Here is a 10,650-nt window from a genome sequence, read left to right on the forward strand (position 1 = left end):
TTTGACACGGGGAGGTTGACTCCTACGCTACCATCGGTCGCAAGACCCAGTGAAATTAGCAAGCTCTCTAAAATCAGGGAACTTTCACATCCACCAAACTCTCAACCATTTAATAGCAGCAAATTTTTTTGCCCAACAACAATTGATGGTCAAAAATATTTTCTGCCAGATTTCGTTGCATGTCAACAAGTAGCTTTAGATATTAACATCAGGTCCCAGTGAAAAAGTACAATTTTAGATGCAAACGGGAGTTTGGTTTCGCACTAACTGCCGCTCAGGACAGAATTTTTGTGCAATACTCAAAAGTGTGGTATTGTGAGCAAAATTGCCGCCCGGATCGAATGTCCTCCCTAAATTCCTCCCATTGTATGAGTGGGGTTTATAGTCGGGGTGGGGGGGGGGGGGGTAAAGATCCTCCCATTGCAGCCCCACTCTTACAACCTTCGTGGGCTGAAAAATTCGACACTGACGATGTTCATGAAATTTCTAAGTGATCCAGGAGATCTCGAAGACACCTATTAATTGAACAGGGAGACCGTGAATACCCCCTGCTAAATGACCCGGAAGGGCAAGAAAAAACCTGTTCTTTAATGCAAACGCATGCGCCATGTTTCACCCAAAACGGAACCCAAATGCGCCCCAAACGTACCCCAATCGCTCTGCATCAGCATCCAGTATCAGTATCAGCCGCAGTATACAGTATGTATGTATCTGTTACTGGTTTCGTGTCTTTGCAAAATGCATGCGTGGTACATGAATTTTGATCGCTTTTCTCACATGCTCAGGCAGTTTCGTCATTTTCGAGAATTTCATTCTGAATAGTTGTTGTGTTTATTTTTCTGGACTTAACGACCTATGTTTTTTGATGTAAACAGGCTATTTCAGTATTGGTTTTACAAGTTATTATTGAAAAATTCAGGTCCAGTACTGAAATGCTCTTTGTTGTCAGCCCAGACTGTGAACGGACAACATAAATTGGTAGGAGCGCCCCCTTTTGACGGGGTTCAGTTGGCGGGTCCAAAGTTTGTACTTGAGTCCCATATATTCCTCGAACATCCGCTACGATAATAGGAAGAGAACTAAGATGGAATTTTTCAGCCAATCCACTGAGTTCTTTTAGTCTGTTCATAATCGGTCTTAAAGGTTGGACGTGAACGCTACATCAGTTCTGCAAACCCGATTGTGTTGGTAGTTAATGTTTTCCTGCAATTTTTATCTTACTCGTGAAGGCCCCCTTTTGTAGACAACCTTCTTGATCGAGACTTTTCCTGTTGAATACTTGAACTAATATGAAATATTGGGATCTTTTCAACAATTGCCCCCCCCTTTGCAAAAGGGGGGGGGCTATTCTTGAAAAGAATTTAAGCGAGCCATTTATTAACCAATCAGAGACGACTAATAACTTTCCACGCATGCACACACTATGTTAAATTGAATAGAATAAAATAGGTGTATAAACTGAATAAAATAAATGGTATGGCAACTAATACAAAGCGGAACCGGAATACAAAGCGAAAAGAATTTCTGACTGGCGGGTCGGTGGGCAACCGACCCGCGATTTCCGGATTACATCCCACAGCGCATGAGAGGCATGGCCATGAACAGCGGTCCGCAATTGCGCTTAAACTATTATTCGGCTATCTAAACTGTAGGCCAAGTAATATCGTGGTAGAAGAGTACAGAAGGGGTGGCGTACAGAAGGGGTGGCGATTCTCTACTAGGTACCAAAGGGGGGCAATTGTTGAAAAGATCCAAATATTGTTTGTCTCAAATGGAAACAATTTGATTTTTTTTAATGACGTTAGAGCCATAATAATTGAAAACAATTGGCCTCCCTTTTCGTACGCTGTTTTCTCAGACACACAAATAAACAGACAAGACATAATCACAGACAAACAACAAACACACATTTTTGAGATGTGTAACAAATTTGTGGAGTCGGGATTGAAAGTTCTCTGATTGCGCCCAATACTCAATAGCAATTGTGTTGAAATTTAAAAAAAGATATACGATAAAACGGACGACAAATAGATACAGCCCGGGTCGAGGTTTTAGGGTAATTTTTTGTAAGAAATGCGGTGAATGCGGTGAATTTTTGTAAGAAATGTGGTGATTGCGGTGAATGCGGTGAAAATAAATATTTCACCGCATTTCACCGCATTTCTTACAAAAATTCAGCGCAAAATTCGCTGCATTTCTTACAAAAATTCACCGCATCATTTTTGTGGCAAAATAATGTAAGAAATGCGGTGAAAGCGGTGAATGCGGTGAAAAAAATTCACCACATTTCACCGCATTTCTTACAAAAATTCATCGCATATGATTTCCAAAGTTTACTCAATCTGATTTAAAGTCACAAGAAATTTGAATGGTAAAAGTGAAAGTTGGCGCAGTGGATTAAGCAGTGGAAGGCAAGCAGGAGGTCAGAGGTTCGAAACCGTGTGCGGACGATTCTTTTTTGTAAGAATACTGAGAACGCGATGAAAATAAAGAATTCACCGCGATTCACCGCATTCACCGCAAAAAGATGTAAGAAATACGCGGTGAAATTTTTTTTTTCACCGCATTTCACCGCATTTCTTACGAATATTCACCGCCTAACCTCGACCCGGGAGTATACTGAATCTATGATTTTTCATTAAATGGGGAGCCCTAAATTTTCGCCAAATTTGAAGAAGTGCTGTTTTTCAATTAAGAATTGCTCTATAAGTTTGTCAGCATACATCTGGCATGCGCAAAATATTCAACCCATGCGTAGACAGGTGACATTATAATAATTCAGAAAATATCTAAGGGAGCAGGTCAAATGATGATATTGAAACAGAGCAAGTGGTCCATGTGGTTTCCTAGACGACCCATACACCCAAACTTGCTACCAAGGAGTGGGTGGAAATGGAGGCATGGGCTGCTTGTGCGACTCAGGTGTGCCGCTCTTCAAAGTTGACAACAACGACCAAGTATGGTTCTTGACTGGCTTACAGCTTATACCTAAATACTTGTACACAGCTTCACAGGCATTGAGCTGAAATTGCAAAAATAGACACAAAAATATTTGCTTTTGGCGACTAATACCGCAAATTCGTGTCAGATCAACCTTATACACTATTTTTGGAGTTAGTATTGCATAGATTAGGTAGCGATTTATTTAGTATATATCTTCTAAAATATCTGCGCTAATGACGTTGATCAGACGAAATTTTTGTGTCTGTTATAACGTTAACTCCTAATAAAATCAGTACAAAATTTTTGGCGCTGATCCTATATAATTTTGTTATTCAGCTTTTAAAAACTCAAAGAAAAACTGTTATCGTTGATCTTATATAACTTAGCGTTTATTTTAGCATTAAATTTACATAAACTCATCGTTTGACTATTATTGTTGCCTTTTACATAAATTCGGTGCGCAATTTCTAAATTTCAGAGTTACATGACAAATTCTTGGGCAATATAGCTCTTTGCTGATTTATTTGAGGTTTGTAGTGAAGTGATATAATGCAGCTTAGTCTTTTCAACGCAGACATGAGATTCATCAGTGAAAAAAAAATGCATGAAAATTTACTTAACAATCAACCTATTGAAATGTTAAACATACTTAAATGCATTTAACGCCGAGCCCCGAGTCGACAGCTAGCCCGGGTAAGTTTAAAGAGTTTTGAAAAAAAAACTAAAATTTCGAGTCAGATTAAAATTGGAGTGAAAAGCATTTTGCGCTTATTTTCTAGTGTCAAAGAACTTTAATAGATAATGCCTAAATTTCAGCACTGATCTTACACACTACACATTCCTGGGTTGACCAAACTTACCAACCATAAATAGGGCCCCTTATGGTCCAAAAAGTCCATAAAAGAATCGGTTCTTTGAACTTGCTATGATTTGTAAATTTCCATAATGGTCCGTTTTATGGTTGGTAAAATTATATAACAGTTATCATGGCTGCCTTTTATATTTGAAAGTAACCGAAAAAAATTAGGCATTGTTTGTTACAGCTTTTTAAATGGAAAATTTGTAAGCATAAAACGGTCCATAAAATTTTTTATGGTGTTTTATTGTGAGTAAGGTACCATAAAGTAAAGTTTTTCTTTTTGACGTTTAATGAATTCAAAATTTGTGCTTTCAAATTAATATGAAAAACAACCGAAAAATAGCCTTTTTATGTTAAAGCTTTTTAATGGAAACTTTGTAACAATATAATATAATATAACGGTCCATGAAAACATTTATGGCGTTTTATGGTAGGTAAGGCATCTTACTTAAAAGTAATGTACAGAATTTTTAAATTTCATGCACAGAAACGTTGCTTTGGAACTACAGGTGGCCCCTTTGGACCGTTTGCCAGCCAAACTCAAAAAATTGTCATGATCATTGTAAGTTTCCATAAAATCCAAATATAGCGTTTTATGGTCGGTAAGTTTCTTCCATGGTGGTCGCCCCGTATTAATATAAGTCTCACCAAAAACGGCTTTTTATCTAGGATTTTTGGTTATTAGGGTATTTTTTGTGAGCTCTGATTTTTAATGTAAATGTTCGTTTTTTGCGTTGATCTTCCGTATTTAAGTATTAAATCTCAGTATTAAATTTAATTTCCTTCACTTTTTTGAATAATGTATTACTAAAAGATGTTGCGTGGATCTATCAGGCGAAGTCCATGAAGCGTGAGAGCATTTCCCAGGATGAGGTCCCAGACGGAAGCAAGTATGTCCAGACCCAAGATGAACGCACGAGGGGGGCGTCGTGCGTTCAAAATTACATAGTCTGGAAACATCGAAAAACGCACAAAAGTCTGAACATGAACGCACGAAAGTCTGGACATGAACGCACGAAAGTCTGAAAATGAACGCACGAAAGTTTGTCGAACGCACGAAGGTCTGGACATGAACGCACGAAAGTCTGAACATGAACGCACGAAAGTCTGTCGAACGCACGAAAGTCTGGACATGAACGCACGAAAGTCTGAACATGAACGCACGAAAGTCTGAACATGAACGCACGAAAGTCTGGACATGAACGCACGAAAGTCTGAACATGAACGCACGAAAGTCTGGACATGAACGCACGAAAGTCTGAACATGAACGCACAAAAGTCTGGACATGAACGCACGAAATTCTGGACATGAACGCACGAAAGTCTGAACATGAACGCACGAAAGTCTGGACATGAACGCACGAAATTTTGGACATGAACGCACGAAAGTCTGAATATGAACGCACGAAAGTCTGGACATGAACGCACGAAAGTCCGAACATGAACGCACGAAAGTCTGGACATGAACGCACGAAAGTCTGAACATGAACGCACAAAAGTCTGGACATGAACGCACGAAATTCTGGACATGAACGCACGAAAGTCTGAACATGAACGCACGAAAGTCTGGACATGAACGCACGAAAGTCTGAACATGAACGCACGAAGGTCTGGACATGAACGCACGAAAGTCTGAACATGAACGCACGAAAGTCTGGACATGAACGCACGAAAGTCTGGACATGCACGCATGAAAAAATGAAAATGAACGATTTTCGATTTGGACGAGTTTGGTTCGATTTGGACAACTCCTTGATTCGACGAAATAGACCAATTTTTAGAATTATTTATTTGAAATAATTGCACAAATCCGTATGAAAAATTAACTTGTTTCCTAGGCAAGCTATAGCAAAAATTCTTTTTGTTTAAGACTCTAAGTACACAGGGGATACTCCATGACAAGTTTGGTTTGATTTGGACAACTCCTTGATTCGACGAAATAGACCAATTTTTAGAATTATTTATTTGAAATAATTGCACAAATCCGTATGAAAAACTAACTTTTTTCCTAGGCAAGCTATAGCAAAAATTCTTGCGTTTTAGACTCTACATACACTGGGAATACTCCATAACGAGTTTGGTTCCATTTGGACAACTCCTTGATCCGACGAAAAAGACCTATTTTTAAAATCATTTATTTGAAATAATTGCAAATTTCTGTATGAAAAACTAACTTTTTTCCTAGGCAAGCTATAGCGAAAATTTTTTTGTTTTAGACTCTACATACAATGAAGATACTCCATACCGAGTTTGGTTCGATTTGGACGACTCCTTGATCCGACGAAAAAGACCTATTTTTAAAATTATTTATTTGAAATAATTGCAAATTTCCGTATGAAAACTAACTTTCTTCCTAGGCAAGCTATAGCAAAAATTATTTTTGTTTTAAACTCTACATACACTGGGGTTACTCCATACCAAGTTTTGTCTAAATTGAACAACTCCTTGAACCGATAGTAATCTACTTTGAAAAAAAAATCAGATTTTAAAGACTGAAGATTAAAATAGGGTGTTTTCAACGATTCTGTTTGTAATCTAGGGCTAGCCCTGCAGAATCCTTGAAAACAGACCATGTGAAGTATAAATAGAACAGTAGAATTCAAAATCAGCATCAAATTAGTGTAAAAACGCTGTTTAATATCATCTTTTGTGAATTTACTATAAAACTATGAAAACATCAAGTATCAAACTAAACAAGGTAATCAGACTCTGCAAACTAAATCAAATCATTGACGCAACACTAAACTAATCATAAACAAGCACAACGTCAAGCACGTAAAATCGTCAAAAGCAAATCTACTATCATTTCCAGGGTGTAAATTTTGCCCCAGCTCGAGTACTGGGTAGGGACATTCAATTTGGCAGGAATTCTGTATCGTGGAAGCACAATAATTTTTTTGTCTGCTCTGCGGTCCGATGTTTCTTATTCTGCCAACTTTTTTGATTATCATGCGACCGAACTTTTCGGGTTTCTTCTGGATTCTGATCTTAGCCCCCTTGCAATCGCCGATGCCGAAAAAATTCACCCAGCCATTACACTTCCACTCATTTTTAAATCCCTTTTTTTGATTAGGCCTGAGTTTTCCTACTTTCACAGATTTAGCCTCTTTAAATGGCTTAGAAACTTTTGCTAAGACTTTCCCGGGTTGACAATTGGCTCGAAAATTTACGAATGTGATAGAACTTGCTAGACCCAAATCAACTTCAGGACGTCTCTTAAACAAACACTTGTCGTCTTTCGAATTCAAATCCTTCAAGCATTTGGCTCATATGTTTTTAAGCTTTCCCCGTGGGTAAACAAACTCATCGTCATAAAGATTTTGTCTAGGTACATCATCATCAGAGGTACTTGCTGACATTTGTCTCGATCTAAAATACTCAATTCCAGTCGCTATAGGCTCTAAAAGGGGTCCCACACTGCGCCCTGTGGCTTCCTCGCCTGGGGTTCTGCCCTTTTCTCCCTTCGCCGCTTCTACCCTTCTCCGCTTCTATCCTTCTCCGCCTCTACCCTTCTCCGCTTTCTATTTGAGGGGGGGGGGGTGGGGGGAGCTTCTACGCATACTGTCATATATTATAGCTCTACTCTACTTCTCCTGCTTACACTGACAATTCTGATATATCCCACTTTATATTATGCCTCATACAAGGTACGTATTACTTGTTGAACGGAAAGCGTCTCATCGGACAGCCTCTGCTTTCAGATGACATGCTCAGTTGCGGGTGAAGTGGTCACTTGAAAGCGCACACTGTATTCGAATATTTCATATTCTCAACTGCTACTACTTACCTGCAAAGAGGTAAATCACAACTTGTATTCAAATTGCATATTTCAAAAGTTGTTACTAACGGAATTGACGAAAATGAAATGAAATTGCAATTTCGTTAGAAACAGCGACGAGTGGCGGGGGGGGGGTTGGGCACGGGAGTAACGAGGGGGCTAGATCTTCAAAACACCATATCTTCAAGACTACTGAACCAATTCTTAAAAATAAAAGTGTTTTGGAATCAGGAAGGAAAATGCTATCATCTGAAGCATAAAAAAGTTCTGAGAAACAGCTTTAAAAATCATGATTTTGACCCCTTGATGCAAAACAGGTGTTTTTTAGCATTCTTCGGGAAATGCAAAAAAACTTACCGCGGTTGGCAAAACTTATTCAAACAATATATATGAGTGTAAAGCAGAGAAGGTAAGCTTTATTTTGGGCTCTAGAAATTACATTAACTCTTTCTGTGCTTGTAGTTATTAACAAAAACAACTTTGAATTTTCGTTTTTTTTGCGTATTTTCATATCGATTAGGTGGCCTTCCTCGGCCTGTTTCTCAAGAAAATCAAAAATTTTCAGTTTAAAAAATCATTGCTTTGTGAAACTTAGTTGATAAGCAGCACGAAGATTACAAAAAAGTCTTGTTTTGAAGCTGAAACATAAGTTAAAAACAGAAAATGACCTCAAAAAAGGTAATTTTTTCAAGTTTTTTTTTGAGTTATTTTGCTTTTTATTACCCAAAATTTAATGAAACGATTATTCGGGTATAATGATTTGGAAAGTAGAGGCAATGAGCAAAAAAATGAGTATACGTTTGCTATATTTCTCTTCCAAAATGAATAGTTTTCTTGATAAGAACAAAAAGCTCCAACAAAAATTAACGACTTTTTCGAATTAAGACAAAACGATTTATTGTGTGGGCAAGCTATAGCAATTTTTTTTGTTGTAGACTCTAATTACATTGACGATACTCCATGCCGAGTATGGTTAGTTGTGAACAACTCCTTGATCTGATTAAAAAAACTATATTTCAAATACAACAAATCGATTTAACCGTAAGTTTCTGTGTGAAATACAAACTTTTTCTCTAGACAAGATATAGCAATAACTTTTTTACATTAGAGTCTATATACAATGGAAGTACTCTCTAGAGAATTTGGTTGGATTTGAAAAACTACTTGGAATAATCAAAAACAATATTTTTCAAATATAAAATTTCGAAATAACCGTAAATTTCTGTTTGAGACAACAACTTCATTTCTAGACAAGCTACAGCAAAAATTCTGTTCGTTTCCGACTGTAAAAACACTCGGGGTACTCCTTGCTGCATTTGGTTAGATTTGGACAATTCCTTGATCCGATCAAAAAATACTATATTTCAGAAAAAAAATATAAAAAAAAGGTAAATTTTCTTATCAAATACCAAACTTTTTCTAGACAAGCTATAGCAAAAACTCTTCTTGATTTAGACGCAGCATACATTGGTAGTACGTTATACCACGTCTAGTGAGATTTGGAACACTCTTTGACTGGGTCAAAAAAACTAAAAAAATAAGCGAATAATAAGCGAATAAGTCGACATTTCCGATTGAAAAACTAACTTTTTTCCTAGCCAAGCTATAGCAAAAACTCTTTTTGTTTTAGACTCTACATATACAGGGGATACTCCATACCCAGTTTGGTTAATTTTGGACAACTCCTTGACCCGATCTACTATTTAATTAATAGTAAATTTCTATATGAAATACCAAATTTTTCTCTAGACAAGCTATAGCAAATTATTTTTCTTTTTGGATTCTACATACACTGCGGGTACTTCCTAACAAGGTTGGTTTAATTTGCACAACTCCTTGACCCGGTCAAAAATACTACATTTCAGAACTAACTTTTTGAATTAGTAGCAAATTTGCGTATGAAAATTTAACTTTTTTCCAAGGCAAGCAATAACAAAAACTCTTTTTGTTTTAGGCTTTATATAAACAATGAATAATGCATACCGAGTTCTGTTCGATTTGGAAAACTCCTTGACCCGATCAAAAAACACTATATTTCAAAAATGTTTATTCACAATAATCGTAAGTTTCCGTATGGAATACCAATTTTTTTTCTAGACAAGCGATAGGAAAAATTGTTTTTGTTCTTTCTTTTACGTAGAAAAAAGGAACTGCATATAGAGTTTGGTTTGATTTGGACGACTGCTTGGCTGAATAAAAAGTCAGATTTTTCAAAAATAATTATTCGAAATAAACGGAATGGACATTTTCGAACAGTCTGGACATTAAAGCACGAAAACCCGGTGAACGAAACTAAATCTGGTGAACACACAAAAGTCTGAACATGAACTCATCTTAAGACTGTCGAAGGCTCAGAAGTCTGGACATGAACGCACTAAAACCTGCTGCAGTTAATAAAATCTGATGAACGCACGAAAATTGTTGAAGCTCGAAAGTCTGGACATGAACGCACGAAAGTTGGTTGAACGCACGAAATTTATGTGAACGCACGAAAGTCTGGTAAACGCACGAAAGTCTGGACATGAACGCACAAAAATTGGTTGAACGCACAAAAATTGGGTGAACGCACGAAAGTCTGGACATGAACGCACGAAAGTCTGGACATGAACGCTCAAAAATCGGTTGAACGCACGATAGTTGGGTGAACGCACAAGAGTCTGGACATGAACGCACGAAAGTCTGGTGAACGCACGAAAGTCTGGACATGAACGCGCCAAAGTCTGGTGAACGCACGAAAGTCTGGACATGAACGCACGAAAGTCTGGCGAACGCACGAAAGTCTGGACATAGGCAACTTCCGTCTGGGACGGTCTTGACATAGGCACTTTCCGTCTGGGACGGTCTGGACATACTTGCTTCCGTCTGGCACCTCAACCTGGGTTGTGATGTAGTTGGGGCTTGTGATTAATGGACTAAAACCAAATTTTTTCAAACACAAACACTAATGGCCGTTTTTGAACAGGAAACATTTCATCAAAACTCATTCAGTGGTGTAATTAAAGAGAATACAGCTCATATGAAAACTAAGAGTCGTAGCGTAGTGGTAGAAGGAGATCCAATCAAGCAAGAT

The 10,650-nt window shown here is 37.7% G+C and overlaps 1 protein-coding gene across 1 annotated transcript in view; it reads left to right on the plus strand.

Moving 5' to 3' along the window:
- The first annotated feature begins 607 nt into the window (after positions 1-607).
- Positions 608-10,650, plus strand: part of LOC142338065 (uncharacterized) — a 17,109-nt gene continuing 7,066 nt past the window's right edge. The window contains exons 1-3 of the mRNA XM_075387697.1: positions 608-699; positions 2,825-2,957; positions 8,516-8,552. Coding sequence (XP_075243812.1) covers positions 608-699; positions 2,825-2,957; positions 8,516-8,552 — 262 coding nt within the window. The remainder of the gene's footprint in view (positions 700-2,824; positions 2,958-8,515; positions 8,553-10,650) is intronic.

The sequence above is a fragment of the Convolutriloba macropyga genome, chromosome 4, assembly GCF_964194025.1.
Source record: "Convolutriloba macropyga chromosome 4, txConMacr16.3, whole genome shotgun sequence".
Lineage (NCBI taxonomy): Eukaryota > Metazoa > Xenacoelomorpha > Acoela > Convolutidae > Convolutriloba > Convolutriloba macropyga.